Source organism: Lissotriton vulgaris, chromosome 2_1 (genome assembly GCF_964263255.1).
Source record: "Lissotriton vulgaris chromosome 2_1, aLisVul1.2, whole genome shotgun sequence".
Taxonomy (NCBI): Eukaryota; Metazoa; Chordata; class Amphibia; order Caudata; family Salamandridae; genus Lissotriton; species Lissotriton vulgaris.
In genome coordinates this window covers 583,179,279-583,198,631 of record NC_141687.1, presented here as the reverse complement: position 1 = coordinate 583,198,631, position 19,353 = coordinate 583,179,279, and the positions used below count along the sequence as shown (strand labels likewise).

The following is a 19,353-nucleotide window of genomic DNA, read 5'->3' as shown; positions in this document are numbered from 1 at the left end:
AACCTCCTCCGCAGTGTGAGTGAGCACCACAGAGAAAGCTCCTTTGGATGGCTGCCCACAGACTCCATGCAACCCACCATGAGCGACGGACAGACCCTGGGGGTGAAGAAGCAGAAGTGCCCAGAACATGGGGCCTTAGAAGTGGAAAAGACAAGAAAAGGGAAAAAAGGGAAGGAGGAGGAAAGAGAGAGGCCTTAGAAAGAGTGATATCGAGAGTGGCAGAGCGAAATTGTTTGTATGTGGCGTGAGGGTGCACAACCGGCCCAACCATACTTTGAACCCATATGTCTCTCATCCCATGACCTGAGCAAAGGTTGCTGGCAACCTCTTGCCCTTAATGAAGCTTGATACAGATGTTTTCTCCCCTCCACCTCAGAGTCTCGGAAATGTCTCTGGCCCTGAAGTTCCCCTTTCATACCTGACGTCCCTCCGATGTCCATGGCTTTCAAGTTTCGTGCTTTGATGATGTTTACAATGATGGAGTTGCCGGACGGGTTGTAGCACAGAGACAAGAGCAGCTCTCCCCGGCTCCCCTGCAGAGAACAAAGATGGACATTCAGCAGTGGAGCAACTACAAGATCTAGGGGAAGGTATAAGAACAGCTCGACCAAAAACCCAGGACTGAAACCACAGCCATCCTTGAGGAAACCTAAGAGGAGCAGACACAGGATGGAACCTGCCAGCCAGTAGACAGCTGGGACGGTGGTCACAAGACAGGCACGGGACGGTGTAAAGTGATATCTAACTAATGGAAATCAAAACATTGACACAAGATGGGGGATATTGTGCATCAAAAACAGACAAAGAATCGAGGTCAAAATGGAAGCTTGGTAAAGTGTATGAAATCGTAGCAACAAGGTGGGCTGTCTCTGTGAAACTGGGTACTGGGGTAACTAGATGCATAAAGAGTAGGGTGTCCCGATGACACTTATGTGGCTGAGCGGCAGAAGGTGGCTACTTGTGGGCAGTGATAGATCATGATAAATGCCTAGATCTACTGCGTATTGTAACGTGGGAGAGCCCCTTGAACACCACTTCCAAACATCGACATTTGTAAAGCGCACAATCACCCGTAAGGGTCTCTAGGCGATGGGGGCCGTCAGGAAGATTAAGCAAGCTATTGCCCAGAGTCACATGGTGCTGGGCTAATCTGCCGCCGGTGCCGGGGGATCGAACCGTGATCCCCAGATTCCAGAGTCAGTCGCCCTAGCTGCAGTGCCATACCTCTTCCCTGCAGGAGCCCCTCGCTGATGGCAATCCAGGCATTGCCCAGGACCCCAGTTACAGGGATCTGAGTCGCACCATCCGGGGGGAGGGACTTACGCTTCCATCGCTGCACGGCTTCAGTTCCTTCCAGAAGGTCTGTGTCTGCCCCAAGTCCACCTTGTTCAAGGGGATGTTCACCTCCCCAATGGGATCATTGCGGCTGAACCGGTCATAGTCCAGAACTTGAAGGTAGAGCACCCGTTGTACCACCTTCTCGTATGGAAAACCTGCAGATAAAGCACAAAGGACACCTCGTTTCATATCACAGGTGGCGTCTCGAGAATACAGGCCTGTGTCCAGTCTTACGACTTATGCAAGAAAAGCCTCCTACATATTCCCTGACCTAGTCCTGGTGTAATTCCCATAGGATTCAAACACCGGGGCGTTCTGCTTTTTCTCCGAGTCTCTGCACCTAGTCGTCCATCTCAGTGACAAACTAAGTCTTCCTCGAGGATCACCACCACCAACTTCAGCCAGGGAACAGAGGGGTTCACAATGGACTGCTACCCTGACCCTGAGAATTACCACCAGAGTTTAATACCGCACATTCCCAAAACACTATTCAAGTCTGAGTTTGCCCTTCATCCCTTGTAAGACCAAATTCACGTTTTAGTGCCTTTTGTGAAAATAGATCACTTACTGGGAGAAGGCATTGCACTTACTAGCAACAGCCACATTTATGTGCTTTGGATGATAATGCCCTTACTTTCTGTTTTTCCAAATACTGACAGTTCTTCATTCAGCTTTCAGGTCCCCCAGCATAATTCCTGGTGTTGCTCAGTTGCTGGATGCAATCTGAATTTAGATATCCTTGATTAACTTTATCCAAATGGTCCATATTCATTCATGTGTCTTTTTTTAGTTCTACACCCCCTCCCCTTTTTGAGGCTGTCCCTGGCTTAATTTGCTATTAGTTACCCTTTAAGAGGAAGGAACGTTTATGAAATATATACTTGTTATTGGTGGCCTACCGTTACTCTTTCTCCAGTCACGATTTAATTCTCCCTACTCTTGGTTTAATCTTGTCGGGTGATATTGCCACATTAGCTCAAGGGCAATACCATTTCCCGGAATGCTTACCTTTAGCCATGTTTAAGGCTCTTAGTACCCTCACTGCCTTTCACATGAATCGAACAGCTTAGGGCACCACCCTGCTATCATTGGAGAAATATACCTCAAAATGTAGTGGAGACCAAGCACTCTCAGCTGTTCCTTCAGGTGGACCTCCAACCTCTGCAGGAACAGCTGCCAGTCTGGCACACTCATCATCACAAGTATCCGTCAATGCTAGCAGTTCCAAGCATGTTCGCTGTGCCCAAAGTGTCATGATGCACTCACCTTCGAAGAGGAAGGTCTCGTTCCAGTGCGGATTCAGGTTCTTGCGTTTCACCTTGGTCTCCAGCTTGTTCTTCTTGTCTGGCAGTAAATAGATCTTAACAAATGGGTCACTAGTGCCACTGAAGTCTTTGGCGGGCAGCTCCTGGCCTTTCAGGATCTTGACCGTCAATGTGGACTCCTGGAAGTTGTATCCCACGCTAAACTGGATACGACCCAGGTTATCCCTGCCAGGCGTTTCGTGGCATTCGTCCTCATCAGAGCCTGGCGAAAGCTGCAGAAAAGAGAATTAAATCTTTCAAAATATCTTAGACAATTCAATCTTTTCAGTATCTTGTGAAACACCTCATCTGCATCATCTTCATACTTACTAGAACAAGGAATGAGGGACATTTGACTGCAGATACCAAAGTGTACCATTAGAGCCTGATATCTTTAAACTTGAGCTTGATAAAACATGATCTTTATCGTTGTCCCCTGAGTAGAGTCAATCCCTGCAGGCTGATTAGCCAGGTGAGAGCCATGACTATTTGCAGCCCAACTGTCATAATTATGAGGATTAAATATGCATGCTTCTCTTGGTTGTCGTAGGTGCCAGCACTACACATTGCCTCATGTTTACAGGGAATTGCATATTTTTCCTGGCAATAGGAGATTTTTTGGATGGACTGCATGAGCAAGGCCTGGCTGCCAGTGTGTACAGAGTGATTGGCATGGATTGGCTTGCTTAAAATGTGTCCTTATTGGAATTGTACCTTATGATATTACAAGAAAACGACTTGAGGTTTCCTGCAGCAGGATGTTCTATCTTGGGATAAACAGAAAGAGTGTGCTGGTAGACCATATCGCCAGATGCTAGGAAACAGACATAGCTAAAGCTCTTTTGAAGACTGTGTTGATAGAGAGGGGCAAGTAGGCATGGACTACCGTGGGTACCAGTTGCTACCACTGGAGTGCAGTTTGGTACTCCTGGGCCCCCCTAATCTCAGGGATCATGAAGGCAACAACAAGAAACAAAGGTACACATGGGTCTTGGAGGCTACTCTTTGTCATGTCGGTCTCTGACCCTTACTCTAGCTCCCCAGGAACAACTAGGAAGTTGCTGAGGGGACAAAAGGCCAACTGTGGGATATCGTCATGGGCAAAGGATGCATCATGTTATTTCGGCTGTTTTGGTGTTTTAGTGAATTGATGTTCATATTCCAGAACCTAGTTGCAGAAATGGAAACTGTGTGAAGCATTTTAGACATTTGCTCGGTGTGGATCCAAGTGACAGGGCAGGTGCCGGGTTGGCTAATGATGCACAGGCTGCACAAGCATTCATTAAGAAAGTAGAAATAATCCTTATGCTCTGTAGGGGAGCTGGCAGAGCTGATGATGCAAGAGACACTCGTGAAATTCATTCGAATCCAGGAAACTGGGCAGTGGGGCACATTGGATTGGCATGGAGAAAATGAGGGTGGCCATAAGCAGGAATAATGCAAGGATGTTTTTGGTTGTGAAGAGAAATGAATAAATGAACAAATGAGTGACTATGAGCAAGATTAAAAATAGTAATTTGGGTCACATGGTAATAATCAGGGACTGCCAAACAGGTGCTCGGACAATCCATTCCACGCAAGTCTGATTTCATTCATTTCAGAGGGTGATTCGAGATTCTTTCTTAAGGAAACATTCAGGGAAGAGGAACACATACCTAAAAGAGAGTCCACAAGAGCTGTGGACAGTAGTGCTCCTATATGTGTATCAAGAAACAAGCCACTGCATACTATGCATGCTATACTCTGGCCCATTTATACTGTATCGTCATCGTACAGTATGGAATCTCAGTTTAAGAGAATAAGAGACAAAGAAAGAATTTGAAAGCTGTTGTGCTTCTTCAATTCAACACGTTTTTTTGTTCTGACTTGACAGATGTAATGTAATCAACCTAAAAAAGATCATTCAGGAGTAGTAAAGAAAGGAGCCTTAGCACCATCCATGTTAGTAGCCAGGAGACCATGTTTTGATTGTGCAGAAGTTATGTGCTTCCACATAACTAGCATTTGCAATGCACTAGGTCTCACATTTATGACAGTATGAGCTATTGGGATTGTAAATGACAATGCATTTTATTTCTGTGTGGTTTTCAAAACAGATAAATAAAAGGCATTGACATTTACAATGCCAAGAACTTAAACTCTTGCAAATGTGAGACCTATTGCATTGCAAATGCCAGTGTCCTTGCTGTAAAAATATGTTTTTTTAAGCATTAGGAGAGAGCATGTCCTGCCTGCAACAGCAGGCTGGACATAGCTATTGTGAAAAAGTGTTCAGAGGCTGTAGTTAAAGCCTACTGAGTAACAACACATGAAACAGGCTGTGTCACCATGGGAGGTTACAAAATGAGGCGTTACTAAGGAGGGACTACTAAGTCTTTTGACCAATGAACAACCACAGTTTACAGTGGACAATGACACAAGCCAATGAAAAATATTGGCAGAGAGTGGGCGGAGCTTCAAGTCCCTACCTGAATACAACATGCCTCGTAGAGCAGCGCATGCGCTGCCCAGGCTCGACCTAAAAAAAAAAGATTCTCCTTTATGCAACTGTGATTATTTTGTTCACTTATCCACCTGCCTGAGGCAACAACAGTATATCTGCCTAAGCATGAACTTTAAATGGCACACACATGATGTTGTAATACTGTTAAAGTGTGTTAAACTACCAGATACACTACTCTATTTCTTTTTCTCTGGCAGCAACAGAGATGGGCAGATATGAGGAATGTATTTCAGTCCCTTCCCTTTGATCATTAACTATAGACTTCAGCATGCAGTCCTGAGTTTGAAAGCAGTATGGGATGTACAGTAATCTACATGGTTTTTTAGGCTTGTCTTGACAGTGCAGCTGTTGCATGACCATATATGACTAGAGCTTTCAGAGTACTACAGAAAGAGAGACTTAGGCTCCATCCACTTCTAGTTTCGCAAGAGTACAGGATTTAATTGGGCCAATCAAAACACAGCTTGTTTTACACTGTGTGCCAAAGCTTTTACTTGATATAGCAGGTATGGGTTGGTTATGGCGACAGGCCAATGATCATTGCTATAGGCCTGATCTGTTTATTATGAAATGCTATGATAACGACACTAAGCCTGATATATTTATTGTGAAAAGCATATGCTAAATTTAATCGGCATTTAAGTGAAGATTGTTATTTCTATATATTAAAGCCTACAGGTCGTTATTTTATTACATGGAATGTTACAGATTACTGTGGTAGACACAGATTTTTGGTGTTGGTTAGCCGTGTGACAAACCGTCGATATAAAACGTTTGCTCTACTCTACAAGAATCTCCGTTAGGCTATCTAAGGAAGAGTCAGTATTTTGCTTAGACAACTGTAATTGTGCACACCTTTCTAATTGTATGACTGGGTGCCTAATCCTTACTTTGTGGAAAGGTTTACACTAAAAACATTAGGTTCGAGGTAGTTATGATAAACTGTAGGCCAGATTGGTGCACTGGGAAAAATTACTTCTGACGCCATAGGTTTGATATGCTGATCCGCTATGAAAAATGCAGTTGGTCTAGCTTATTTATAAACGTTAAACAGCTGGTTGGTATGATATTGTGTTACAGGCTATAGACAGATGTTTTGCTACATGTAGTCTCATAGGTCATTGTGGTAGGCAACGGTTGTGGTACTGGTGGCCACTGACTCTGACAAACCCAGGGGGTTTTCACTGTGATTTTTCTTGTTAGGCCCTGTAGACAGGGGTTGTATTTTGTTTGCAGGCTGCATTTTTCTACACATTTGTAATTTTATAACAATATGCATGATTGCTACCAGTTTATTTACAGACAGATGTTGGGTAAGGTGTAAAGCCAATGGTGAATGTTATAGACTTCATCGGTTCATTGGGAAAGTCATGTTGGATATCATAGGTTTGATCTATTTATTATGACACGTTATGACAAAGCCAGTAGGTCTAACCTATGTATTGTGAAAGGCGTGTGTTAAAGATAATATTTTTTGCAGATGGGATATTAATACTCTGTGCTAAAACCTGCAGGCAGGTAATTTGTTGCATGGAATCTCACAGATGACTATACCAGTCAGGGATTTTGGTGCTGGTGATTCACCCGAACAAACTGTGGGGAGGGAAGGTATGCTCTACAATATTCATTGTTTGGCTCTTTCAGGACAGATAGCATTTGCTTTGACAGCTACGTTTGCATACATGTGCAATTTTATGACTGTATTTCTGATGGTTGCCTTGAGGTTCACTGGCAATAGTTATGTAAGATTCTCCAGGTGTGATCTGTTTATAATGTGAAGTTATGACAAATGAAGTAGTGCTTTTAAGGGTTGATTGTTATTACACGGCTAAGGTCTGTAGGGAGATAGTTTGATATATAGGAAATCTCATGGATCACTGTAGTTGTTAAGGGTTTTGTTGTCAGTGACCCACCTGAAAAACCCACGGGTATAAATTATTTGCACTATGGTAATCCTTATTACATTCTATTAGCAGGTAATTCACATTGCGTTGACACCTCTAGTGTGCACATATTTGTAATGATATTGTGGTATACCTGATGGTTGTCTTGTAGAAAAGCTTATGAGAAACACATTAAGTCTGAGTTGGTTGTGGTGACTTGATAAAGGTTATAGGCCTGATTGCTTAGAATGAGAAGCTACAATAAGGACAGTGTGACTGACATATTGATTGTGAAAAACATATTTTAAAGTCAACTGACATTTAAGGTTAAATTGTTATTACTCTACATTAAAGTACACAGATAGGTATTTTGTTACATGGAACCTCACAGGTTACTGTAGTAGGCAAGAACCTTGGTGCAAGTTACCCCTCTGACAAACCATGTGTATAGAAGATTCACACTACCAGAATCCTTGTTTTGCCCTTTTAAGAGAAATTATACTTTGCCAACTGTAATTTTACATACTATGTAATTATAGGACTGCATCCTTGATGGTTAATCTCCGTGAAAGTTTAAGCTTACTACATGATGCCTCTGTTGCTTATGGTAACAAGTCAAAAATAAAAGTGAGCGGTCTGATTGGTTCACTAGCAAACATTATTTCCAATGCAAGGGTCTGATAAGTTTTATCATGAAAAGTTATGGTAAATGCTGTAGCCCTGACATATTGATTTTAAAAAGCATATATTAAAGACAAAACACATTAAACTGTGGATTATGATTTCTTTGTATAAAGCCTACAGATAGAGAGATATTTGTATACAAGAAATGTCACAGATTACCTTTGTAGGGAAGTATTTTGGTGTTGGCTACTGCCTCTGACAAACTCTTGGAGCAGAAGATTTACACTGTAATAATTCTTGCTAGAATTTCTTCTTAGCTACCTTCAAGGATCTTGTAATAAAAAATTATTAAATAATAGATAAATGCGTAAATATAAATGTATATCTATATAGATCCATTGGGTGCATTTGAACCAGCTCTTGGCTGCCATTGGTCTGTCTGAATGTTGTTTGAACTCTAATTATATTCATGTAAGCGTAATGCACGGGGTAATGGTTAAGTTCACTTAAATCATTGGCTCTCTTGTTCTGTGAATGATAGCATTTTCTGATCACATGTGTATATCCACCTGCAAATTAGTGCATTGCAGTGACAGGGCAGATGCTTTCTGATTTTCAAATTTTATATTCCCCCTTTCATTTCTCTGTCTCTCCTCTTTTTATTTTAATATTTCTTAAGAGGATATTAGCTCTTTCCGGAAAGGGCTAATGGGTCGCTTGCTTGCCCTCATTTCATTTGTAGTGCGCCGCATCCCAAGTGGCCACTTCCTCTAAACTAGGATACCTTTATGGAATGCTGTTGACAATAGTGTGTCATTGTTTTACCATTCCAAGATGGTAAACACATTGATTCTAAATATGACTGCCATGCAGGAACTTTAAAACAACAATAGACTTTTTACTATACCTCTGCAGGACGAACATCCGCTGATATGTTTAGTTTTGTAATTATAAAGCATAAGCCTGCTCTGTTTAGACAGCAGCATATTTTCTCTCTTTTTTTTAAATTGTTTTTATTTAACAAAAGAAATAAAGGTCACAATCAAGTTATCACTGTACACGTTACATTTGTATGACCTATTCCATTTACAAACATGTAATGTTTGGAATCATATATACACAGTACATCATTACCTTCAGCATTATTGCCTCCCTCCATTAAGTCTTCTTCACGATTAATTGATGGATATTTTCTCTTTTGTGTTTGTATTTTTTAATGTATCTTGCATATGTTGTTGAGTTAATGTGTGCTGTATTGCAGTTGAGTCAGAGGCTGAATGCAAGAATGAGTTAGTGGATGGATGAATGGATGCATGAGTGCAAAGATAGGAGACAGAGTGTATGTATGAAGAGCTATTGAGTGTCTAAACCCATCAATTATACAAAGTGCACTTTTATTCATAAGGCAGACCTATAGGAATTGGTAATTCTAGTCTTAACTTTGGATATCCCTAATCAAAGTAGTATCATTGTACACAAACCACAAAATGATGACAACACCATGCTTCTAAGTCAGTTTATGTTCTCACAATGTGATTGCTGTTTTATCCAATTTCTCTTTATCACAAGCATGTGTATTCCTTTGCTTATGCTGTGGAGATAGGATGCTGTGTTATTGTTCAAATATTTGTGTATTTGATGTATTGCTTTATTTTGGGATCTTGACCCAAAAAAATGATTACATTTGTTATGTAGATGAGCCTGTTTTCCCTCCAGCCTCCCCATATTGCTGCTCTGTGAATCACGGTGCAGCAATAAATACTGCACATCTGAGGTGCAGGGGAATATAGTTTTAAGGTTCTGCGCATTGTTCACTGGGTGGCTTCATATTGGAACAACATTGCCTGCAGAGCTCTATTGTGTCAACACCGCAAATGTAGCTCCAAGGGCTAAATGTACTAAAAGTTTTTAGGGTGTCAAAAAGTCTGAATCGCTGCTTATGACTGGAAACTTTTTTTGCCATGTACTAATGGCATTTTAGGAGTCAGCAGATTTTTAGTGACTCCTGAAAGTGTTTTCAACTTCATACTGACTCACTATTCAGAAGGGGTGTGTGTAGGTGTCCCTTCCAACCAGTGACTAGGTATGAGATGTATCAATGTTTTTAAACTAAAATTACCAACTCCCAAGTTGGGGTGGGATGCCATTTTCAAAGAGGAAGGTGGTCCATTTGCCCCCCTCTGCTTTGTGAATGTAAAAAGAAGTTTGACGGGGAGAAGGGGGAAATAAACTTTAAAAAAGTAAGCTTAATTTTATAAACGCACCACCATTTACTTTAAGAAAATGGACTGCTATGAAAAAATGAAACAAGCGTACTTTATTCAAAGGCGATCACAGACATGGTGGTCTGCCGATCCTAGTAGGCCATCCAAGACCTGCTTAGGCACTGTTGGCGCCCCGTGTGAAAGCCATTTTTGGCACCCATGACCTCCTTGTTGGAGTCCCTCTTGACTGCTGGGCAAAAGTGCCCTACATCTCTCCATAGACACTCTCTCATATACATTTAATTTGTTTTAAAGCACTGGTAAAGGCTGACTTCTATATAACTAAAAATGTAAATGTTTGTTTTTTCAAAATCGTAAATCTCTGAAAGTACTTCACTGATTGCTTTGAAATTTTGACACAACATTGGATTCGAATACGCACGTGTTGTTATATACACAATGTTGGATTCCAATACGAGCGTGTCGAATACGCGTGTGTTTTTAATCGAAAGCCCGAACAGACGCATAAAAATGTCAATGTTCGTTTGTTCAAAATCTTAAATCTCCGAAAGTTGGTCACAGATTGCTTTGAAATTTTGATACAACATTGCATTCCATTAAGCGCGTGTTTATATATACACAACGGTGGATTAGAATACGTGCATGTCCAATACGCACGTGTTTTTAATCAAAAGGCCGAACAGGCCCTAACGATTTGGTTGCTGCGCAACAACTACAAGGGACGCATAGAGACAATAGTCTACATATATTAGGATGGACAGTTGGTCTCAGGATGGCAGACCGGGAAGCGGGTGGAGGGAGGGGGGAGGAGTTGGTTCACTTTGCAACATTAAGAAAGGACACATAGAGACAATAGTCTACATATATTAGGATGGACAGTTGGTGTCAGGATGGCAGACCGGAAAGTGGGTGGAGGGAGGGGGGAGGAGTTGGTTCACTTTGCAACATTAGCGCGTATTTATAGATACACAACGTTGGATTCGAATACTCGCGTGTACAATACGCGCGTGTTTTTAATCGAAAGGCCGAACAGACCCTATCGATTTGCTTGCTGCTTAACAACTACAAGGGACGCATATAGACAATAGTCACAAAAACATATTGTATACCCACAAGCATTGTGAATTTAAACATATTAGAAATGTGCGCTTACTCTTTTCTTTCTCTGCCATTTACCCAGACTGAGCCACAGCAACGCGTGGCCGGGCACAGCTAGTTACTAATAAGAATGTATATCTACCCAAACAAATCCTTTTCAACAACATTAGGAATAGATAATGAAAGACTGGGAGGAAAATACAGAACGTCCTCACCTACTCTATGCAATTTACATGCAGCTCTTTGACTACAGTTAGGTAACAGTCACAGGAATGTTATCCTCAGGGCCCGCTTTAGGGTAGTGCATCTGGTGTAGCCACACTGGGCGCAGACCTGGGTAGGGGGGCTCTGACCTCATGTTTAGTGATAACTCATGATTTAAATACACCTGTGGCAGAGTTCCTTGTAGAGAGAGAGATCAGAGTGTTGTTTAGTTACAATTTTCACGTGCCATAAAGAAGTGCAGAGGGTAAATTGGCCTGCTGCAAAGAACTCACACTGTGCAGATCACAGATCTGTATTTAGGGGCCTATTACAATGGAGGATTTTCCGCATCCTCCGGGCCGGTGGAAGCCACCGCCGGCCCGGAGGATGCGGAAAATCCTCTGCGGACCCACCAAAGACCCACCGCCACATTAGGATGGCTGGTGGGTCCTGGTTTCCGTCTGCAGCTTTTCCTCCGTGGTTGGCTTACAACCGTGGCGGAAAAGCTCTAATATGGTGACGGTGTCTCTCAGACACCGTCAGCCAGATTAGGATGGGCTGTGAAACATGCTTTTCCGCCGCGGCTTTTCCGCCGTGGAAAAGCATGTGTAACTTCACTGCGGGGGCCCGTTGCGGGCCCCATGGGTGAAGGGTGGGGTGGGGGGTGCACATGGGGGGTACCTATGGTACCCCCCTGCATTTGTATGCAGAAATAGGCAGGCACCACACGGTGCCTGCCGCTTTCTGCATACAAATGCAATGTATGCATTTTTACCATTGCGGCGGATGCAGCTTGAAGCCGCACCCGCCGCAATGGTAAAAATAGAGGATGTGACCGCCAGGGTGGCGGTCACATCCTAATTGCACAGGAGGGAACTCTGCATGCCATGCAGAGGTTCCCTCCTACTCTATGGTGGCAGACGGACTCAGGTCCGTACGCCATCATAAACGGCCCCTTTATGTGGATAGCTGAGTGGATTACTGCTTTTGTCACAGATATCCTTTTGTCACCGCAGTTCATACGATAAAACTCTAATATAGAACAGTGACTGTTACCTAACTGTAGCCAAAGAGCTGCATGAAAACTGCATAAGTGAAAATTGTAACTAGACAAAACCCTGAGGTAGGTCGAAATGCAACCCACTCAGATTCAGAATTTTAGAAACCAACTTATGAGAACCTAGGTTGGTTCATAAAATTCCTAACTGGTCGCAAAAACACTGGCCCCGATCAGTGTACATCTGGCCCTCGTATACTGTATGGTGTGTGAGAGTGTGCTTTACTAAAAACAGGGACACTTTGGGAGCCGGAGACACTTCAGGATATATTCCACAGGGCTGTTACATTTGAAGTCACATTCAGCACGTCAGGTGGCGCTGGGCCGGGCCAACTTTTAGTTCTCACACTGTATAAAAATTGAAAAGGGCATATGTACAAGCCCCTATCACCACCACAACGTCACCTATAGTGAGGCTCTGGTGGGTATGGGGGCTGCGCCTTATGTACAAGGCTATATTTACAACAAGGGGTGGTGAGGGACAGAGTCTCTGAATTAAACAGAATACTCTCACCCAGTCAAGAGATCAGGGCTAGATCCAACACCGTTTTTTAGCTCACTGCACCATCCCAGTTTCAGAACCTGGCTGTATGCAAATTAGTCTGTTCCTGTCCCAGTGCATGATGGGAACAGGGCAAACCAAACTACAAAAGTCAATTCTTACACTGGGAAGGAAACAAGCTACCGGGGACCGGTTTCTGGCATTTCAGCCTCTTCGGCCCGGCTTGCTTGAATCCTGATGGTGCAATGAGCAAGGGACTCACATCTGAGTATACCCTTCCACGCTTAGGGTGGACAAAAATATTTACAACAAGGGGTGGTGAGGGACAGAGTCTCTGAATTAAACAGAATACTCTCACCCAGTCAAGAGATCAGGGCTAGATCCAACACCGTTTTTTAGCTCACTGCACCATCCCAGTTTCAGAACCTGGCTGTATGCAAATTAGTCTGTCCCTGTCCCAGTGCATGATGGGAACAGGGCAAACCAAACTACAAAAGCCAATTCTTACACTGGGAAGGAAACAAGCTACCGGGGACCGGTTTCTGGCATTTCAGCCTCTTCGGCCCGGCTTGCTTGAATCCTGATGGTGCAATGAGCAAGGGACTCACATCTGAGTATACCCTTCCACGCTTAGGGTGGACAAAAATATTTACAACAAGGGGTGGTGAGGGACAGAGTCTCTGAATTAAACAGAATACTCTCACCCAGTCAAGAGATCAGGGCTAGATCCAACACCGTTTTTTAGCTCACTGCACCATCCCAGTTTCAGAACCTGGCTGTATGCAAATTAGTCTGTTCCTGTCCCAGTGCATGATGGGAACAGGGCAAACCAAACTACAAAAGCCAATTCTTACACTGGGAAGGAAACAAGCTACCGGGGACCGGTTTCTGGCATTTCAGCCTCTTCGGCCCGGCTTGCTTGAATCCTGATGGTGCAATGAGCAAGGGACTCACATCTGAGTATACCCTTCCACGCTTAGGGTGGACAAAAATATTTACAACAAGGGGTGGTGAGGGACAGAGTCTCTGAATTAAACAGAATACTCTCTTAATGTGGCTTAACGCTGCCTTGTACATAAGGCGCCCTTTCACACTATGATTAGCGTGAAAGGGGTGGGCATTAGGTGTTGCAGTGGATATTTCACCGCAAACCCATTCATTTTGATGCGTGCACCTATGTAAAAGGGTGGCGTACATAGGGCACAGTGCCAAAATTAAGACCAGGTAAAAACTGGTCATAAGATGACGAAAAGAGGAGAGATGCATTATTTCTCCTCGTTTTTGCTTTTACCATGTGTGCTGCCTTGTTTTATTCTGGCTTCCAACCTCTACCAGCATCAATGCGGCCCTCATCCACACCTCAGAACAAACGTTTGGGCTCCTGAGAAGATGTTTGTGAGTACCCATGGTGTAGAGTTTAGCAACAGGCGTCCTAATTAATGAGGATGGTAAGAAATGGAATGAGTGATCAACTTTCAAGAAACTCTTGGAAACATTAGAAAATGTGCAGTGTTAAAGAAAATGGCCATGACACCATCTTCTCTTCCAAACAAAATTATTTATCTCTGAAAACTAATATTAAATGTCTAAAAACTCCTCCTAGGCGGTTATTTAGGGTTTGGCGGAGTTGGAGGAAAGCCATAAAATTGCGTTTTCCCCCTCTCACCGTTGCCCTGCTCTATTTAGAGTTAGAGTCAGTAAAGTTGAAGTCAGGAAAGTTATTACTTCCTTCTTACAGGTGGCTCGAAAGTTAAAACACACCTGTTATAAGGTGCTGTAGGATAAACCGGGAACGCTGCCGTAGCAGGTACTTTGTGCGCTAGAATATAGAAAGAAACATCAGCCCCCTCCATAGCAGAGGGGGTGATTTCTGGTGTTTAGATATCCCTCACTGACTCGGGGGAAGGCAAGAGACTCTGTTGAATCTGCCTGTCTGCAAAGGTAGCTGTCCTTCTAATGAAGAGTAGTGTTGAAGTCCTAAATCCTTTCAACAGATCGCTGCAAAAACACAACAATCAGTGAGAAGTGTAAGCAGCAAAAACACATTTACTGTGTACCAGGCTTTGACAGTTCTCAGGAACCAAACCATTAGTGTTAACACTTGACAAAGTTGGGCTGTCACCCACAAGTGCACTTCCTGCGTGTAACAACGAAAATGAATGGAAACAGTTATTTTTCAGATCCAAGCCTTCCAGGCAGCACAGACGTCTGGTTTACTAATGGCATCTTGGAGACATTCAGAAAGCTTCCCTGGAAATGCATTCCACCAGTTGTTTACTATTGGTTTTGTAGTTCGTAACCTAAATATTCTGACTTTCTATTTGCTAACTCTATAGTTGTCCAGCTAGAGTTCTTCCCTGCCCTATTTACTGTATTCGCACACCAGTGCCCGATTTCTGTAAACAGGCCTTTACATTTAGTTCCTATCTTGTCACATTTGATGTGTATTTAAACACAGAGGTCAAATGACAGTCTCTCTCCTTCATGTGCCTTGCTGTTTAATTTTCTTTTTCTGACTTCAAAATGAGAGGATTTATGTGACAATCATGCTGGCTCTGGGGGAGTGCTTGAAGAAAAACTGTACAATGTCTTTTTTTTCCGGTGAACAACAAAATGTAAATGTCCTTAAATGAACTGTGCAGATATTTCAGAGTTAGAGAAGCCCAAAGGAAGCACGTTTTTTGGTGAATCTTAAGTGTGGTGGCAAAACATATTTGAAAATGATCAAAACAAATCAATACACTAGAAGATGACATTTCCACACATTATTGTTTGTGCATCTGTATAATTTTATTAGTGAAACTGTATGTCTGCAAATGTAATGGTGATTCCAATTGAAGATGTGCTGTCTGTAATGGAAGAGGGATACCACACCATGCATATTCCACTCAACGCCACTCCAGCCTACTGTGCACCGCTCCCCTCCACACCACTGCACTCTGCTCTGCACCACTCCATTTTACACCATGCCACTGCAATCTCTGCCACTTTACTCTACTCCGCCCTGCACTACTCCACTCTATGCCACTGCACTCTAAGCCACTTCACTCTACACCTCTCTACTCTGCCCCACTCTACTCTATGCCAATGTACCTTATGCCACTCTACTCTACATCACTGCACTCCTCGCCACTGCACTCTACACCACTCCAGTCTAGGCCACTCCACTCTAATATGCACACCTCCACTGTACGACACTCCACTCTGTGCAACTTTGCAACACTTCACTCTACGCCACAGCACTCTATGCCAATACACTCTACGTCAATGCACTCTACTTTGTACCACTCCACTCTATGCCACTTTACTCTACTCTGAAACAATCTACTCCATGCCACTGTACTCCAAACCATTGCACCCTATGCCACTCTGCACCACTGCACACTGTGCCACTATACTCTGTGCCACTGTATTCTGCACCAAGGCACTCTACATCACTGGATTCTATGTCACTGAACTATACTTTTCACCACTGTAGTCTAAACCACTGCTCTCTGAGCAGGGCCAGACTAGGAAACAAAACCGGGCCCGGCAAAGTGCTCGGCCGACCCCCCCTCCCCACTCGGGGTGGGGGCTGGGAGTGCCGTCGAGCTCTTTGACGGGGCCGGTTTTCGGACGATTTTGGTACAGGGACGATTTTGCAGCTATGCTGCAAAAACGGACCTGTAACAAAAATGGCCCCCAGGGTCCCAAAACCGGCCCCCACCCGTGTGGTGCACCGGGGGATTGCCCGGTGCCCGCTATGGCTTGTCCGGGCCTGTCTCTAAGCCGCTCTGCTCCACACCACTGCACTGTATGACACTCTAATCTGCAACATTGCACTCTGTGACACTTCACTCTTCAACACTGCACTCTCTGTCACTGCACTCTGTGCAACTCTACTCTGCACTACTGAGCTCTATGCCACTGCATTCTGCAGCATTTCACTCTACACCTCTGCACTGTATGGCACTCCACTTTACATCACTATACTCTACTCTGCACCACTGCACTCTAAGCCACTGTATTCTATGCCACTCTACTCTTCACCACTTCACTCTACACCACTGCACTCTACTATGCACCACTCTAATCTACGCCACTGCATTCTACGACTCTGCATTGCACGTCGCTGAATTCTAAGCAGCTGCAGTGTATGCCACCAAACTCTGCAACACTGTGCAACAAAGCACTCTACAGCAGTCCACACTACACCACTCCACTCCATTGTTCCCTCCTACGCCATTGCACTCTACTCTACTCTGACTCCATTGTAGTCTACATCACTCTACTCTACACCACTGAACTCTATTCCACTGCACTCTACTCTGCACCACTCTACCCTATGCCACTGCACTCTATGACACTCCACACACATTCGCACATTCGCAGCCTTGCTTTTAACACTGCCAAGGGCCCTCTATTATGTTACCCTTGTGGAGAGTGGGACCCTTAGGACCATTTTTAAACCTACAGCCATAACACTGCACACTCACCTCGAACTGTAACCCACTCTACTCTGCACTGCGGCATTCTTTGCCACTGCATTCTACACCAATCTACTCTGCAACACTCCACTTTATGCCACTTCAGTCTGCATCACTCCACTTTACACCGCTGCACTGTATTTCATTGCACTCTATGACACTGTACTCTGCAACACTGCACTCTACGCCACTGAACTCAACAACACTCTACTCTGCACTACTACATGCTTTGCCACTGCTCTCTACACAAACTGCAGTCTGGGCTACTCTATTCTGCATCACTTCACTACTCTGAAGTCCTCCACTCTAGGTCACTGCACTGCATGCCACTTCCCTCTACTGCACTATACTCTACTCTGCACCACTGTACAACACTCTATTCTGCACGATGTTACACTGCATTCTATGCCACACTATTCCGCACCTCTGCACTCTACTCTACTATGCAACACTCTAATCTTTACCACTGCACTCTACTCTACTGTACTCTACTATGCTACACTCTAATCTACACCACTGCTTTCTACAAGGCTGCATTGTGCACTCTGAATTCTATGCCGCTGCACTCTACACCACTGCACTCTACACCAGTCCAGTCTACTCAACTCCACTGTACGTCATGTTATTCCTCTCTATGCCACTCCAATATACGCCACTCTATGCCACTCGGCTCTACAATACTCTACTTCACTTGTCGCCATTCCACGCTACAACATTCCATGCCCCTCTCCTCAATGTCACTAACTTTTAGCCATGCTGAACAGCAGCCACGCTGGCGTACAACATGGCTAAAACACATTGGCAAAGCCAATAGCACTTGCGTAGGTGAGATCTATTTGTTTTGCCAATACTTGTTTAACTTGATTCATTGCCTGGGTACTTGTTTTCAGGTCTGACTTGACCAGCTGTCTGCAAAACATATTGCTACTAAGTCTTTAAACTATATATTGAGTGGGCTACAGATGAACCTTCAAGGAGTATTACACTCTAACCTCATGCTATTGACTGTTTGGTGTATCATTCCACATTATATGGAGTGCTTACATTACAATGTATGAGGGGCTAGATTACATCTCAAAAGTTCTCTGAGTAATCACACATTACATTCTGTATTGCCTAGAAACACTGTATATAGAAAGAAAATGTATTTTCTTACAGCAGCAGGCTTTTAATTAAGGTTTTAGCCAGGACTCAAAATGCAAACCAGACCTACTGGCTTTGCTAGAGCTTGCTGTATTTGTAAAGAGATTTACCAAATGCCAAGGGGCACCTTGTTATATATGCCTTGAGCCAGCTGTGGCTGATGACTTCAAAATGTTACATTATGAAAGTTGGAGTTTAGTTTTCAGCACGGTACATTTGAAATCAGAATACTCTCCATGAGAAGTGCTCTTGGTGAAAAAGCTGGAACCACCTGAAGTGTTGCACTTGACACTCCACCATTTGGCATTTATTATGAAACATAGGAAGGAACGATAATATCTTCAGAAATTTAGATAAGGGATCTAGGTGATATATTACACAGAATAAAATACCCTCAACAATACATGACAGTGTATTGCAAGTCACATCTGCGTTTTAGAATCGTAAACGAACCCAGCCTTTGACCTTAGCACCTATATGATTACACAACTCGTCTTATGCAAATATCCTTTTTATGTACATTTGGGGTGCTTTATCTCACACATAACAGTAATAGTCTAGTGTAGATCTCATGAGAGAGTAGTAGAACACTTTAGAGCATACAAGAAACTACAAAGTATACAGGAGTCAAAATCAGCTACATAGGAGATAAGCAGACAGATTCAAAGGTCTGGACATATACTCTCATTTCCATGGCCTTCATTTGTAAATAGCTACATAGCCACAAACCACATTTTAAGGCATTTAGGAAGCCTTCCAGTTTCAAAACTAAGGGGTTCATTACGTTCGTGGGAGGACTGCCACCATCAGCCTGTCGGTGGTGGTCCGCCCTCCTATTCTAAGGGCCGATCAGACCTCAACATTACGATGGCAATCGGAAAATCTGACCGCCATGGTCCCGACAGTCGGATAGATTCCGACCACCAAACGGACTGCCCGCAATACCCAAAATGGTGGCGGTGTGGGTAAACACTGCTGAACAGACTATGATATCCATTCCACATGC

The 19,353-nt window shown here is 43.6% G+C and overlaps 1 protein-coding gene across 4 annotated transcripts in view; it reads right to left on the bottom strand.

Moving 5' to 3' along the window:
- Nucleotides 1-19,353, bottom strand: part of SYT7 (synaptotagmin 7) — an 856,873-nt gene that overhangs the window by 84,305 nt on the left and 753,215 nt on the right. For all 4 annotated transcript variants that reach the window (XM_086955594.1, XM_086955595.1, XM_086955596.1 and 1 more), the window contains 3 exons: nt 2,605-2,875; nt 1,324-1,493; nt 419-533 (listed from right to left, as the gene is read on the bottom strand). In XM_086955594.1, coding sequence (XP_086811720.1) covers nt 419-533; nt 1,324-1,493; nt 2,605-2,875 — 556 coding nt within the window. The remainder of the gene's footprint in view (nt 1-418; nt 534-1,323; nt 1,494-2,604; nt 2,876-19,353) is intronic.